Raw genomic sequence first — 16,986 nt, forward strand, 5'->3', positions numbered from 1 at the left:
AGACTACAGGGCCCGCCTCTCCCCCGTCCATGCTGACCACAGCCAGGACTACGGAGAGCAGCACACAACTGCACTGTGGTTAGTCTTTTTCTCTCTCTCTCTCTCTCTCTCTCTCTCTCTCTCTCTGCAACATCTCAGATCATTTGTTTCATGTTTCAATAACATATCTCTTACTGGCATTTATTTAATAGTTTCAAAGTGCATTGCATAAGTTTTAAAAATGTGCAAAATGTTTTTGTTTATTATAAATTAGTTTTTCACTCCATTCAAAGACAAGAAAATTTACTTTTAGGGGTCACGAAATGTTGCCCTTTTGTGCATGCCTGTCCATCTGCATAAACCGTTGAGGATCACACTAACGGTGTGAAACCTCGTGAAGTTAATCCATGCATGTCTGTTACTACCTTCCCCAGTTCAAATGTGTGGTGTTTTAGGTTTTTTCTTCAAGCGTAATTATTTTAGCTGTTTGTGACAGGTTGTGTCTGCTTGTGTATGTGCGTGTGCGAGAGAGAATAAAAGCCTTCACACATCAGTCCTGCACACAGCAGTAATTGACCTAATGCTGCTGTTCACCATGACATCATCTCAGTACAAACACTGGTACAGTAATAATGAAGTGTGCTATACTAGTCAGCCCAACGACATTATTTATTGCTTCTGTTTTATATTTGTTTGAATTAATTTCCAATGCTGTAAACTGGTATTTGTACGGGGCCTAGTTACCTTCACGCAGGGAACACACTGCACAGAGTTTGGAATGTAAGAAACCTGTTTTATGTAAAGCTGTACTGATTCATTTTTGTGTTTGACATAAACCGTTTTAACATTTGCTTGGTCATGTGAGCTTGTGTAATGAGAAATATTCTGCGTTTCTGAGTTTTCTCGCCAGCGTTTGGGTTAAAAACCACAGTTTCCTGTGGAACATGCACCTTTTTCTCTCTCTCTTTTAGAGAAGTAGAACATACCATCACCCACGAGCTGCCCCCTTACACAAACCGCCCCCCACCCCATCCGCTCATTAAACATAAAACCGAGTGCAGTGTACAAGTTCACCACTCAACATCTTTTCACATCACCCGTCATCTCACCTGAAGCTGAAGTCATGAGCACTCTTGCTCGAGCACTCGTTCTGGGTCTGCTGCTGGTTGCGTGTCTTCAGTTGAGCGTAATGGGCCAAAGTAAGTTTATCACCCAATGTCTCTTTAAGGAAGCTGTTAAGTCTGATGTAAGTGACTGTAAGTGACTGACATGTTTATAAAAAAAACACTAAGTAGCCAAATATCATGTTAACGGCACGAGGCACAGAACCTTTTCCTCGCTGGGAGACTGTGCGAATGCATCTGTTTCTGCATTAGTCTCTATACCTAATAATATCTGTACTAATATATATGCTAATTTGAAATCCCACCTCCATAAATTAGACAGTCGGAGCCAAAGTTCTTATGGACTACATTTCTACAATCAGTCATCAATCCGTCGTTGACCCACACTTTTATACGCCACTAGGATATCATTCAAAATAAATTATATAAACGAATGAATGTTTTCATATAGATGCAAAAAAACCGGAGGAATGCTGTTTTAACTTTTTTAAGAAACCAATCCCTGCAAGAGCCATTAAATCATATGTAGTGATGAGCACAGATTGTCCAAAAGCTGGAGTCACGTAAGTTTTTTTAGAATTTCATTCGTTATTGCATTTATTTCACAATAAGGACCGTGTTTTGATTATGGGGTTTAGGGCTCATATAAACTGTTAATTTGGAATCGTGAATTATTAATTCAGATGAAAGAAAATGTCAGCAGGTAAATATATCAACACATTATCTCTTATCTTCAGTTTTGAAACCCAGAAGGGACTTCGCATCTGTGCAGACCCTGGCTTTAAGTGGGTGCGGAACACCATGGACAGAATTGATCAGCGCTTGGTGGAGGAGTCTTCAGTCTAAACTCAACTGGATGATTGATGGAGAGAAGATACAAGACACATGTTTTCCTTACAAATTGTACTTTCACTTGTACCTGCTTATTAGAGCAGTTCTTAGCTTGGGCAAGGAGATGAATCATTTTATTCTAACTCAGCTTTAAACATAAAGCTTTAGCTCGGATGATGTTGGCATTATTATGACTGAAATAGCGCTGCAATTTATAAATTTATTGTTTTGTGTTGCATAAGTTAAAGTAACATTTTATTATTTTTGTTTGGTTGAATAAACTCACATTTATATTAAAAAAGCTTCATGTTTACTTTCAATACAGTGGCATAAAAATATGGTTGAACGTATTACGTCACACGAGTTTAATGGCTGATAAACACCAACACAGACACAATACAAAGTGCTTTGATATGTATTATGATACAAATTACAAATATGTTTCAACAAATGTAGGTTGTGCAAATAAATGACAAAATACTGACGTCAACATTGATCAAGATAGACTAGCCTACATATAAGTCAGAAAAATTTCAGATAATTATACCAACATTAAAATGCTGAAAGTATTGTGTTTACTCTAAACTGGACAGTATTGGTTAGTGCATTTACTGGACTGATCAGACTCTGGAGATCTGTAGGAGATTTTGTACAATCTGTTGTGCTCACACCACTCTCAAACTGTTGGGAAATTCTGCTCATTCACACTCAGCAGGTAATGCAAACAGCGACCAAAACAATTTCGCTGGAGGAGTTTGACACCGAAGGCTACTGAGCCGATTGTTTTATTACGATAAACACGACTGTTCAGGAATCACAAAGTCCAGACGCTCCGTTAACATTATTAAAATGTTAAGATCAAGCTACTCTAAAAGTATGGACCAAATAATCAACATGATGGAATATTGCAGCTAATAAAGTGCTGCGGGACCTTGCGTCTGGAGACGAGTGTCCACCCAATAGGCGGGGGCCGGAGACAGGGGGCGGGGTCGAATTATGCCACTTTACTATATTAGAATATAGTACTAAAATATATTTAGTTTATACAATAACTTTAGTGTTTTAAATACAACAAATCCGATATCAAGGATACAGTGAAATTAATTTACGAATTGCTAAAATTAAAAGTGCATTCAAATTTACGTCTAATTAAAATGCTGTCCATTTCACACACACACACTTTCTCATTCAAGGTGAACACCAATAGTAATCTGTGTAATTCATTGCTACTTCGACCTGGAAACCCCACCACTAGCACACACTCACGCCATTCAGTTGTTTATACTGTTGCACAAACGCGATAACTAAACCATTCCGACTCACGCTCTACCTCTGGACACTTTACTAATGATGCGACACTGCGTAGTTCTTCTAAAGTCATTACAGCTGTTAAATTTGCACAGTAACAAGACCATAACAACTACGATGTTAATGACTGTTTCTGATTAAAGGTATATGAGGTGTATGTATTTAATCAGATGTAGAATTGTTCTGATTCTCTCCTATAAAGACTGCCGCGTGCCGGGAGGCTCTGCGTGCCTTTCTTCAGGTGAGAACCACAGACGCGTTTCCTGAAGCACGTTCGTCACTCTCGAGCTGCCCATTTAATCAAACAGTGCAACTCCCCCTATGCGCTCATATAACCCAGCAAAAGATACAATTTGCTCACTTGTAATATTTTCTCTTCATCAGAGATCATCACCTCCTGTGCAACCGAAGCTGCAGTCATGAAGGTGCGAGCTCTCCTCACCGGTTTGCTGGTGATCGCATGCCTTCACACCCATGCAGTGAGTGAAAGTAAGTGAAAGGTCGTCCTCGAGCTTCTGCGATAGCGCGCACAATTAACTGTGCTTGTGTGTCCATTCTACACCAGCTGCATAAATTAGATGTAAACGTACTGTCCTCTCCCACTCTCTTAGACACTAGGCTGCTGTAACGCATTTGTAACTGCATTAGCCTACATGAAGACTACGGTTGATGCTCAGTATTAATGTAACGTTGTATTAGTTGTATTAGTGTAACGTTATAGAGGAGAACACCTGCTGAAACGTGCCACTGGTGACTGATATTATACAACATACATGTTCAGCAACATACATGTTCAATAACATACATATTCAACAGCATACATGTTCAATAACATACAAGCTCAACATTTACTTCCTTTTTAAAAAGATTGGCTGATTCAGGCTGCTTAAATATATTTAGTTTCATTAGATATTTGTTCTTATTTTTCTTCTTGTGATTATTACTTAATTATTATCTCAACCGCCTAGAATTTATTTATGTTTTACAGGTGCAAATAGGCCTGATATGTGCTGTTTCAATTTTTATGAGCATAAAATCCCCGTAAATGTTATTACCAAATACGAGACAACGAGATCTGAGTGTCCAAAAGCCGGAGTTATGTAAGTCCCTATCACACTCTTTATATATGTAACTCTTAATTAAATTATCTAACTGTTAAATTGTAGGTAAACAGACACACTTATTTTCTTGTCTGCAGTTTTACCACCAGGAAGCGGGCTCGTATCTGCGCCGACCCTCATCGTAACTGGGTGAAAGAGGCCATGAAAAAGAACATAGACCGTGGTTTCGAAAGTTCCACTTAAACTCACCTGCGTTGTTAAATTATGTTTAATCTGAAATTAGCTCATGTTTTATTACATTTACTATTAATCTTCTTACATCCACCTGGAGGCTTCTGCTTGGCCAAGGTTGTAAAAAACAGCTTTTTGGCAAAAATCTTTGAACATACATTTTGGTACTGGATGGATGAGCCATTATATGTCACATTAAAATGGTCTGGCTCTTTTTATTACTGTTATTTCAATTATTTTAATATAAAACGTAGTGTTTGTTAAATAAAAGCAAATAAAACCTGTTGTGTTTCTTGTTTTGTATGAAACGGACTTTTATGATTAAAGTGTAGATTAAAGAATAGAAAGGAGGCAGACAGGGAGTAGCAGTGCGCTATGAGATGACGCTCCTGTGTGCGGGAGTGTTGATGGCGCTCCTGTATGCAGCAGTGGTGATCCCTCACCAGAGCTACCGGAGCACCGTCAGGCACCACTGATTTCAACAAAACTGTAACCAAGCGTACATTCAGAAACCAAATCCAGAGTGTGTGTTGATATCCCAAACAGAAAATCAAGACAGTCGGTGTATGCAGTCAAATGCATCTTAGCAACACCATCTGTACTTCAGTCTAAATTCATTCCAACTCAGAATGTCATTCCAACTCAGAATGATATTTAGATAGATAGATAGATAGATAGATAGATAGATAGATAGATAGATAGATAGATAGATAGATAGATAGATAGATAGATAGATAGATAGATAGATAGAATTTCTTGCCGTGCTTTTCTGTACAATGGCGCCATCTGCTGCACAAAATCTGAAAAGTACATTTCGTATATTTCTGAAGTTGCTACTTTGGTTTTGTATTTTTTAAATGCGGAACGTGCAGACCTGGACCCCCATGAGCCTGGACTGTAAATCAGTAACTCTCTCACGTTTAACAGAAAATGTTCACAAGGGGGCGCTATTGGCAATCTGGAAGCTTTTCTGTGCGTTAACTGGGAGGGTTACAGAGCCCTTAAAAGGCACGGTATCTGTTTATATTTGTGTGCACGATGTATTAAATTGTGGGCACAATTTAGTTTAACGCGTATAGGAGACACTAGACAGAGGTCCCGAAATCGTAATGCATGAGAACATGTTAGTTTATCCAGGTTCTCGGTTGATGGTCGAATTAGAAGTGATTCTGCTACAGTACATGACTCTTAAGACGCATAGAGGATTCACACTGCATCAAACTCAGTTCCATGTTGGAGTCTTTGTTGTTCTGTGCTCACGAACACCACTGGATGGTACTGAGTTCTCAATGCTTCAAAACCTTGGATCTTCATACAGGAAGAAGCCTCAAAAGCTTCACGGGACTTTATCTGCTCATCACTAACAATCAGCTAATGTAATCCAAAAGGGGTAAAGCAAAACGTAAATTTCAAACAGATAAATGGGTCAGGCACATTTACCACAAGCCAAAATGACAAACCACATTTTAACCCAGCATCCAGCCAGCAGACTACAGACCAGTGACACACATCTTTAATAGGATGTGGTGAGCAGGAGCCAGCCAATCAGGAGCAGCAAACAGTATGATTGGTTACACCCGAAACACGCGCTAACCTACAAAACACTGGCTGTGTCTGAATGGTGTTCTCGTTTACTCAGTCATTAATCACTACAGAGACAGTTCAGTATAAAACACTACACAGAGTACTCAGAAGGGAGACAACAGACAGAATTTAGACGACACAAGTACATCATTGTGCCTGTTTTACACTTTCAAATGTATAACTTTAATAATACCTAGCACTACAGCTACGTCAAAGTTCTCATTTCATCAATAAAAACTATTGAGAGAAATACTGTAATGCTTATTTCTTGAACATGAGCTTCATGCATTTTGGTTCATGTTAGATTAATATTCTGTCACTGTTAGTTTTTGGCTCACCTGAAACAGCAGTGCTGACCATGTCTGTTATACCGCCAGTCCTATGAACAACAATCCTACCACTAACACCTGCCGTAGGACAGCGCTGTGCACTCTGGTCCTTTCACCAGTGTGTAGTGTACATCGGTTACTCTCTACATTTAGGGTACACTGTGTTTAACACTACAGTGAACTCTATTGGCAGTCTGGACTGTCCACTGAGGAGTCGGACAACACTACACAATGTCTGAGAATCACTGACAATAATCAAAACACTAAACAGTAAGTAGGAAGGAATTGGGACCAACGATACTGGCAATGGTAACAGTAACTGGGGTCTTCACAACCACACAGACATCACCATACGACACAGTTCCTTGGGTGCACGTGGCTGCATCTAACGGTCACATAATGTTAACGGTTCATGTTATGGTCCCTATGGACACAGGATAGGGCCTGGGCTCATGCTGGTGGGATATGGGTCTCATGTGTGGATCTGATGATAGAGCTTTGAGTCGGTTATGTCTCATCAGCTCAGGTGTAAATCTGATGATAGAGCTTTGAGTCCATTATGTCTCATCAGCTCAGGTGTACATCTGATGATGGAGTTTTGAGTCGGTTATGTCTCATTAGCTCATGTGTAGATCTGATGATGGAGCTTTGAGTCGGTTATGTCTCATCAGCTCAGGTGTACATCTGATGATGGAGCTTTGTGTCGGTCATATATATAAGAGTTCCCCGTGTGAGCTACTGGTGGGTTGGGGAAGATTCTGTCCTCAACACAACATTCCACCACTGGTGCACTGAAGCTGGACTAAGTGCGCGTAATCCAAGGCTAACGCATTTCTTTGCGGTAACGGTATTTACGAACCGTCAAATGATTTATTGCTTGATTTGATATATGTATATATCGTACCCGCTCATTTAAGTTTAGTTGTACCGCCGATGTTTGAGTAGGAATCATTGAAATCATTCTTTAATAGTGAAATAATGTGATTAAAGAAAATTAAAGTTTTTAGTCTCATACTACACCAATTTTTCTCCACTTTGTCTGTCTGTTCGGTGTCCTCTCTGACACACTGCAGTCAGAGGTCACTGACTGTCTCTCTCTCACACACACTCAGACAGAGACAGACAGAGAGAGAGAGAGAGAGAGAGAGAGAACCTCTCTCACCTCTTCACATCTTATTTGCCAGATGTACTCAAACAGGGCAATAAGCAATAAGCAAACATCACTAAGTTTTAATTAATTTATTTTTTCTCTGATCTCTAACCAATGTGGTTACTCTATAAATAATCACACAAGGTTTTTGTCCGTTATCACACTCTTACCACTTTCAGTGCATTCCACAATTGAGAGTGGTGTTGGGGGAGGGACGTAATTTACAACTTTTATCCGAAAACCATTTCTTTCCCCACCGACTTTTTCTTAAAGCCGTGTTTTCGGTACTTCACTCCTTTACTTCACAGCCGTAATTGTAAGCGATACATCTTAAACGTTGCCAAGTCGTCCGAACGAACATGGACATGGATCAACCGTTATCCTTTTTTTATCAACAGGTAAGCAATTCAGTAATGCTTAACGAATTCATGCTATACCTTATATTAGTATAAGTTACTAGAAAGGCTGACGTGTATTTAGCTATTTATTTAGCTAATGGTTAAAATACTTTATCGTGCGTTGTATGATTTAACTCGGTGGGGCTTAGCGTCGTAATTAATTTCAGGTCTAGATAAAACATACATTTTAACAAACAATCAGTACGTATTATCCACAAGCTATCGTAACTATTCTTTTGCGAGCTATCTAGGAAAGGATATTGTCAATGTCTTTATTCTGATGATTATTGCTCAATATGTAATATGACCGCTGTGCCATAGAGTATATGAAACATTTTGATCGACGACTATTCTTATTCTCAGGGCTAGCTAAATAGAAAAACTTTAACTTCGAAGTCGGTGAATATATTTACTTAAATTAACTAATACATGACGTAACATCAATAGTATAAAGGATACCATCATGGTGATCTTTTCTACTCATGGTCTATAATTCTGTTCTATGTATTTCGATAATTTCCAACATTCATCAGTTCCTTGACTCTGGAGAAAATCGTACCAGGATCACGATACACAAATGCAATGAGTAGATACTTTAGTTTAATCCTGGCAATTTTCCAGTTTTCCCATGTCATTCATCTTGTAGATTATACTTGATTCTAAAGTAATATTCCAATGGGTTCTGCCATCGTTAAAGAACTCATGATGCCATGACAAGGTTAGACAATCATCTAGTTTGGGTCAAAGCAAATATATGATTTAGTACAATTTGGTGCAGGTGCAAAACTGCTGTCCTGATGTCTAAGTTATGCAATGTACTCCCATATTTATGAGTCCTAATACATTACAGATTTAATTATTCAGGATGAGCATGTTAGATATAAGATGACTAATATATCTGATATTTTAATTGAAGTGATAAAATGAAAGGTCAGTTATGAACTACATAGTCTGATGCAGTGCAGTGCGAGAAGAATCATCGTGCTTTACTGGTTGTATGAGAGCACTGAGAATAGTACTGAGAAGACCTCCTGGAGGTCAAAGTGATTTCACTTAATTAACTTCAAAATGGTGCATCTTACATGTCCACTTTAAAAGGTTTCTAAAAATAAAGGTTTTTGGCTGTGCACACATGCTGATGTGCAGTGAGTAACTGATGGTCATGTAAATGATTATGGGACATGGGTACATGTGACTTTTTGTCAGGGGATAAATGAACTGGAGAGACTTGGTGTTGTGTATTTTTTCATTTATGTATTTATTTTCATATCTTATTTTATCTTATGTATGTAATATATGTATGCAACTCTGACTAAGAATGTCTGCAGAACACTATAAATGTAATCTGTATAAATGTGAATGTAATCTTTAGCATTGCTTCATAAGGTCAGTATTGCAAATAATTCTTGAATCACTCTCAGTTAGTTACATAGCTGCTTGATGTGGAGTGTAAAGGAAGCTTTGTCTTGAGAGGTCCTAAGGCAGCTGATTCTTGCTGTAGTCAATGATTAATTTATATCACCATTATTGCCACTGTAACATCTATAGTAAACTCCAGTAAGCGGCATCATATCATTGTTTGAAAAGAATACAGGCTACAGGAGGCAGGTTTGCAAACACTAATAAAAAGCCCTGACATCTTGCAGGCAGTGGATGCTGCTGAAAGTGAGCACTGGAAGTCTTCTATTGTGTCATAGTAGTGCTGTGTTGACTTCTAGTAATACTAGAGCAGTGTTGTTTTCTGTGTCATATTAGTGCAGTGTTGACTTCTAGTAATACTAGAGCAGTGTTGTTTTCTGTGTCATATTAGTGCAGTGCTGTCTTCTACTATGTCATACTAGTGCAGTGCTGTCTTCTACTGTGTCATACTGTAACACCCCCTCACCAGCCCTGCACTCCTTCACATACTGTTACAGTGTAGCCTACTTCCAGGTACTCTGAAAGGTCCGTCCCTCATGATACGAGCATAGAATATCATTAAGCTCTATGGGCAGTGGTAGCTTAGTGGTTAAGGTACTTGATTTATAATTGGAAGGTTGCTGGTTCAAGCCCCATAACTGCCAAATTGCTACTGTTGGGTCCCTGAGCCTCAATTGCTCAAGTTGTGTTCAGTCATAGTTGTAAGTTGCTTTGGATAAGAAGTGTCAGCTAAATGCTATAAAGGTAAATTCTGAAGGGCAAACATATAAAAACAGCCTGCAAGAGCTTTATGTTTAAATTATTACCTTGAATAATATTTATATTTGTAATTTTTTCTGGTTGCAATGAAATAAAATTGAATCCTTTTACTGGATAAAACATGAGGCAGGCTACAGAAGGATTTGTAGGGTTTAAATATTATTCAAGACTGTGTTTGTAATATTCAGGACAATGGTGACAAATTTTGGACCAAGCTCTAAGGCACGTAAGGCATTTCCCAACTTTGATGAGCAAAGCTCATATACATATACAGCATACACACTCTCTACTATACACATATACTCAATAATTTTAATGTTACAGAGTAAAGTGTTAGGTTGATGTTACTGTGCACTGAAACAAAATATCTAACCACACGAGTAAGGTCTGAGAGATGTTTCCGTTAAAAATAGAGGCTGATTTGATATTTATGTCCAACTCAGTGCCAATGCCAACTGTTCCAGAGAAAGAGACTCTAGAATGTGCACAAACATATTCTGCACACTACTCAAGTTTGAAGGAAAGTTGTTTTGCAGGCTAAGTTAGCTGTTTTACATATGATGTAGTTAGTTCTGGTGGATCCTGCAGTTTCTGGTGAAATTGGGGGAGGGCAGAGAGCTCATGTTCTAACACTATTTCCTGCTGTTCAGAAAGCAGTTTGACAGAGACCTCTGAGATATCAAGGGATTTGCTGTTTAACACAATAGTGTCGGTTTGGTTCAGAGCACTTAAGAAAATTAAAGATCTGACCATTGAAGCTTTTTGTTTGTAGATTGGAGTAGATCTGGCTTATGTAGTGGTCAGTGGGTGAAAGTCGAGGCTGCTTCCATGGAAACGGCTCATTTAACAAATCTGCTGAAAAATGAACAGCCTCTCTTTTAAGCCATGCCCTTAGAACAAAAAGCTAAAGGAAGAATTGCAAATAGCCCCAGCATAACAAGTCTGTAGATGACACATAAATTACATAGATAAAATTAAAAACATAGTTCACAAACAGTAGCTCCACTTCAATACATTTTACCTCACTTCCACATACAAACACAGACACACAATTCAGCACAATAACCAAGGCACAGAAGTAACCACTAGTATCCCTCCCAACTGTTATTGGTAATATACATTCATAGAAACAGTCCTCGGTGTTGATCTGTCTGCAAAGTTAATGTTGTCTTTCAACTCTAGTTTAAATGACCATGACAATTATAGGGAAAATGTATGAATTAATATGTTGTATAATACAAACTATGAAATAAACTGCTTTATTGAATATTTTACTGCACATATCTGTTGTGTGAATATGAATCTGATTGTGTATCATTCCATGAAATATCGCTACCCATAAATTCATCATCATTATCTTATAGACTCTAAGTTTGTGATTGTGACAATCATATCTTTTAGAGCATGCACATGGAAAATGTACAAAAAACCCCCATTGAAAACAAGTGCCATGAAGGCTTGAATTTCAAGAATGCTCTATATTTCTTAAAAGCCAGTCCTCACTCCAAGTAAACTCTGCTCCCATCTATTGCCTCTGGTGTGGGGAACACTTGCCCTTTTGTCAAAACTAGATAACCTGGGTAACCGACAGGCAAGAGTCCATATGACTGTATCTCCAGTGTTGCTTGTTGTCCCCATGTGTTCCTTTTGGTGATCAGACTAGGGACATACACAGAGGAAGACAGGAATGTTCACCGAATGTTTCACCATGATCCTGTTCACTGGTGGAGATCAGCTTGGGGAAAAACCTGCAGAGAATTAATCAATGAAAGTAGTGAACTTACGAAGCTTGTAGAGATGTGCGAAGGTAGATATCATGTTTTCAACAACACTGAAAGGGGAAACTACAATCAAGTCACCGAGTTATTTGAAAAGATTAATAAAACGCTGTATGAGAGTCTCGGATATAAATCTACCAAAGAGATTTGCCAGAAGGTTGTGCAGTACACCAGAGAGCAGGTGGAGAGGAAGAGAGACGAGACAGAGAAAGAGATGAACATAGAGGTGCAAAAGCAGCTGAATAAGATGCAACTAAGTTAAGAGATGAGCAATATGAAAACACAAAACCTATGAGAAAGTTAGAGGACGCAGATACATGGTTCGCATGTGCTGTAGTCTCCTTAATCGTTCTATTAGTCATTCTAGGATGTGCTTTTAAAAAACTGAAGGAGGGGGTACTGTAGACTTTCTCAAATCATTGTAAAACTTTCCTCTATTTCTAAGCAAATACAAAAATGGAAATAAGGTTGAATGATTGCCCAAAACAGGCAATAATGCAAAGACGCAGTCTGAACAATGTTTCGATGGAAACTTCAGTATAATTGTGTACCTGTTATGGAAAACGGCAGTCTTGCCTGTTTTACATCCAGATCTGATTAGTGTAATGCAGTGCATCACCCAAACATACACACACACACACAAACAGACTATATTACACAGTTTATTAAAGTTATCTAACTAATTATTGTTTTCCCTTATTATTTTTTATTTATTTTCCTTTCTTTTCACTTTCACTTCTTCCAAGTATTATTATTATTATTATTATTATTATTATTATTATTATTTCATACCAATTACAGTTCAGTTCAGTTGAGTTGAGTGAGCTTTATTGTCATGACCATATGTAATAACAGTATTCGGAGGTTCGCCTTCATTGGACGGACGGGTCGGGAGCTCCTTGGGGGGGGGGGTTCTGTCACGGCACGCTCGCCTGTATTACAGGTCATGAGGGCTCAAAATAACTCCATTAACTCAATTATCATTCATTATCAATTAACAGCTTAATTCGTACGAATAACACTAAACATTTTGTGGCTAGTGATGAACTGTTAGGTTACATGATCTGTAATACTGACAAAATGGTGGCGAGATAGCAAGCTAGTAACTACTACAGGTTAGTTCTCACCTAAACACAATTTAATCACTTCACTTCATTCGCATCGTTTTTTAAGGGCAAAGCTGTTAAACGTACAGGAAACCTTCATTTTACACTGCAGTCTAATTAACCGAATAGTTTTAAAGCTGCAATAATGATGAATATCTATGTCTGTTAGTTTATTGTCCACATCACATAAAACACTGAACATTTATGTGATGTGCAGAAGCCAGAGGTTAACCTGGGTTACGTATGGTAGTTACCTGGCTGACCAGTGCTAACTAGTGAGGGATCCCAGTTGAGGAGCTGTCCCTGCAAGGAGACCAGGACATAAGGTTTTCCTGGTGGGGTTTCCTGAGGAGGAGCTTTATTCAGTTGTGGCTTAATGTCTTCATGGAGATACCAGCGAACGGATGCCAAGATGCAGATGAAGGAGGTACAATGGGTTCTGGTTGGGGAGCATTCTTCTTTTTTATATAGTGACGTGAAGGTGCATTTGCTTTAGCATTCTTAGTGCTGGGTCTGTATGTGACAAAAATTTGAAAATGAGTTAAAAATAATGACCATCTAGCCTGTCTTGGATTTAGTCAATTAGTGGTTTTCAGATACTCCAGATATTAATGGTCTGTTAATATCAGGAAGGGATGACGAGTGGCCTCCAGCCAGTGCTACCAGTGTTCCAGTACTCCAGTCTCTTTTAGACATAATGAAAAAACAGTCTTCCATTCATCTGGTTTGATGTGAATGTGATTGCATGCATTTCTCAAATCTAATTTTGTGAACACCGTGGTGATTCTCCTGGGTTGAAGGGAACAGAATCAGATTATAAGGAAAGGTTACAGTGACTCACATGAGAGCCCTGTAATCAATGCAGGGACAGAGGCCATCATCTGTCTTTTCTACATAAAAATCCAGCAGCTACAGGGGACATGGAAGGGTGTATAAAACATTGAGTGAGGGCTACTGTGTGTATTTCTCCATAGTTTCAGTGTCTATGATATATAGAGGGTAAGCCTTAGATTTCTTAAGCAGGGGACTGTCAGGTAGCAGGTGCAATCGTAAGATCTATGATGGGGGTAACTTAGTGGTATGGCTTTTGCTGAAGACATCAGTGAAATCAATGGATTCCTTAGTTAATGTGTCAAGATCTGGTGTTAGGGAACTTCCTATGGAGGTGGTTCTCACAGGAACAGCTATGCATGTACTAAAACCGTGGTCACTCCAAGCAGTGAGTGAACCAAGAGATTCTGGGGTTGTGTTTGAAAAGCCAGGGGAGGCCCAAAATGATTATGGGCTGAGAGGATAATGAAAAACTGAATGGATTCAGTGTGGAAGCAAGCAGTTGTTAGAGTGAGGCAGTTGCAGGTCGATCTTTACTCCATGAAGTTCCCATCCACTCCTGAATTAGTGCTGAGAGGAAGATGTCTTTAGTCAGTAGTCTCAAAGTTAGTGGGATACAGATTTGTTTTGTGATTATATGAAGAAAGGCAGATCCTCTTACATAAGCAGCAAGGTTGATACCTGGATGAAACTAAATGCTTATTAGCCGTTCCCAAATCTAGCTATGGACTGTAGTGGCAGTGGTATCTCACTGGTTAAGGTAATTGACTTGTAATTGGAAGATTGTGGGTTCAAGCCACACCACTGCCAAGTTATCACTGTTGGGCCCCTGAGCAAGACCCTCAATTACTCAAATTGTACTCAGTTGTGATTGTAAGTTGCTTTTGATAAAAACATCAGGTAAATGTAAATCTAGTGGCTGGGACCAGGGTCATTGCTGTGTTAATTAGCCAACCAAGCATCTTCTCATTGGCTGGGACCAGGGTCATGGCTGTATTAATTAGCCTAACAAGGCATTTTCTCATTGGCTGGGACTGTCACGGTTGGACAGCCAACAGGAGGGACACGCCCACTCCTGCTAGGGATCTTACCACACACACACACACACTGCTCCCGATCCCCTCACTACTGATCAGCTTCACCTGTTCCTTATTGACTACTTCACCTATTTAAATCCACAGGCCCCAGATGATAGCACTGCACATTAGCCGACCTCAGACTGAGAGTCTACCTGCCCCTACCCGCCCCAGCGCTACCACTCACGGAGAAGATGACTTTGTTTTGTTGTGTGAGTGCTCCTATTGGTGATTCCATTATTGATAATAAAGAGCACTTCCTCACTACCCCACCTCTTGCTTCCTCTGTGCCACCTGCGTCACAGGGAGCAGGGTCACTGCTGTATTAATTAGCCTAAAAGGAGTTTCTCATTGGCTGGGACCAGGGTCACTGCTGTATTAATTAGCCTAACGAGGCATTTTCTCATTGGCTTGAACCAGGGTCCTTGCTGTATTAATTACCATAACCAGGAGTTTTCTCTTTAACATCAACTGCTGGAGCTGATGCCTTCCTCTAACTTGAAAGAAATGCAAGGCACCATGCAACATTTTAATTTAATCTTTTTTTTATTGATGTGGGAAAAGATGAAAAACACAACCAGCTTGTTGGCCCAGTATGCCCAAACCTTTAAATACAACTGTAAGTATAAATTAAGCATAAAGGCCACTAATAAACTATGAATAAATGTAGGTATAAACTAAGCATATAAACTGTAGTGATGTATAAACAGTAGATATAAACTGTAGTGATTTATAAACAGTAGTGTGTGTGTGTGTGTGTGTGTGTGTGTGTGCGTGCAGAGTGCTTATGGTTCAGCTCCCCTTTCACAATCAAAGAATAGTTGAATAATAAGGAAATCTTCTCACTCACAGTGGTGGTGTTTGTGCTTCCTAAGTGGAGAATTTCCTCTATATAAGCAACTCGGCACAAATGAAGGATTTCAGAATGACATCTGAGTAATGATGTGGCAGATAATTTAGACAGAAATTTATATTATACTTTTTTTAATCTGTTTTTTTAAAGCAAAAAACATTAAAATGTCTTTTTAAAATAAATAATAACAAGAAAAAATATATACCTAATGTTAACAAAATAATAATACATTATAAAAATTAAACTTTCAAAGTTTAGAAAACTCAAGGTGAGTTTTCAAGGTGTGGAGATTTTTCACTTTTAAACATTCATAGTTCAAGGAACCCTAAAAGACTAGTTTGAGTGGCTTTTACAAATAATTGCAAACATAAAAGAAGTAATTTGAAATGATATACCAAAAAAAAGGGAGTTAAAATACACTTGACATGAGCTTTTGATATTATCGCTTGCCTACAATTTTCTTTACACATATTGTTCTTCTGCTAAGATCCAAACAGCTACTCACAATGAACTATTTCAGTCTCAATACTATTTGAAACAGATTATTACAAACAGAAACACATTGTTCCACTTTCAGTTTCTCTTTTGGGTTTTCACTCTATGAATGCACAGTGCCTTTGATTTTTACCAGTGTGACCTGTAAAGAAGGAAACAATAAAATAGAATAAAAGTCTTTATTGAATTCAAAGTTACTTGTTTTTCCTTCCATGTTATAAATGTAGTGAGAGATTTGTCAAGCACAGTTGTTCTGAGCCATCAGAAGCTCCAGGCCTTATCACATCTGGGTTTTGCTACTTTGCCCTTTAGAAACATCAGCTATAATGACAATTTATGGAAACTGACTGTAAATAACAGGCCTTACTGCTGTGCATTGTTATGTTAGACTTGGGGCTTTTATTATGAAAATGGTGCTGTAATAATGATGGAGCTCTTACCTCATACTCTGTAGCATTTGACCCCCAGCACAATGGACACTAGCAGATATGGAGAGGCTGCCATTAGACTACTGAGCAGTCTGAGGATGGAGAATGGGGTTCCTGAACACACACATACACACACACACACGACAGTAGACTACTCTGAGGTACTTTCACAACACATGGTCATATAAAATGCACATTTTTCACTCACCTCTCTAACACTACAGTGCCTCCTATAAAACCCACTTC

General features: G+C 38.8%; 3 protein-coding genes across 3 annotated transcripts in view; 2 read left to right on the plus strand and 1 right to left on the minus strand.

Moving 5' to 3' along the window:
• tbc1d14 (TBC1 domain family, member 14) overlaps positions 1-1,178 on the plus strand; it is a 22,068-nt gene extending 20,890 nt beyond the window's left edge. Inside the window, exons 16-17 of the mRNA XM_035519716.1 lie at positions 1-78; positions 951-1,178. The exon at positions 1-78 is cut by the window's left edge and continues 122 nt beyond it. Of these exons, the coding sequence (XP_035375609.1) occupies positions 1-78; position 951 (79 nt within the window). The 3' untranslated portion in view covers positions 952-1,178. The remainder of the gene's footprint in view (positions 79-950) is intronic.
• Positions 1,179-3,581: 2,403 nt separating this feature from the next.
• Positions 3,582-4,817, plus strand: LOC113568525 (C-C motif chemokine 4 homolog). The gene is made up of 3 exons (XM_026996730.2): positions 3,582-3,731; positions 4,231-4,342; positions 4,441-4,817. Exons 1-3 carry the CDS (start codon positions 3,662-3,664, stop codon positions 4,544-4,546), a joined length of 288 nt encoding a protein of 95 aa, XP_026852531.1. The 5' UTR covers positions 3,582-3,661; the 3' UTR covers positions 4,547-4,817.
• Positions 4,818-15,993: 11,176 nt separating this feature from the next.
• LOC118240087 (Fc receptor-like protein 5) overlaps positions 15,994-16,986 on the minus strand; it is a 45,125-nt gene continuing 44,132 nt past the window's right edge. Inside the window, exons 10-11 of the mRNA XM_035519713.1 lie at positions 16,753-16,854; positions 15,994-16,454 (exon numbers count right to left, since the gene is read on the minus strand). Of these exons, the coding sequence (XP_035375606.1) occupies positions 16,754-16,854 (101 nt within the window). The 3' untranslated portion in view covers positions 15,994-16,454; position 16,753. The remainder of the gene's footprint in view (positions 16,455-16,752; positions 16,855-16,986) is intronic.

This window comes from Electrophorus electricus, chromosome 19 (assembly GCF_013358815.1).
Source record: "Electrophorus electricus isolate fEleEle1 chromosome 19, fEleEle1.pri, whole genome shotgun sequence".
Lineage (NCBI taxonomy): Eukaryota > Metazoa > Chordata > Actinopteri > Gymnotiformes > Gymnotidae > Electrophorus > Electrophorus electricus.

Excerpts from the sequence above, each read along its gene's own strand:
- LOC113568525 (XM_026996730.2), top strand. The coding sequence starts at position 3,662 with ATGAAGGTGCGAGCTCTCCTCACCGGTTTGCTGGTGATCGCATGCCTT. Across the intron at positions 3,732-4,230 it reads CACCCATGCAGTGAGTGAAA|GTGCAAATAGGCCTGATATG; the intron begins GTAAGTGAAAGG and ends TATGTTTTACAG. Across the intron at positions 4,343-4,440 it reads TGTCCAAAAGCCGGAGTTAT|TTTTACCACCAGGAAGCGGG; the intron begins GTAAGTCCCTAT and ends TCTTGTCTGCAG.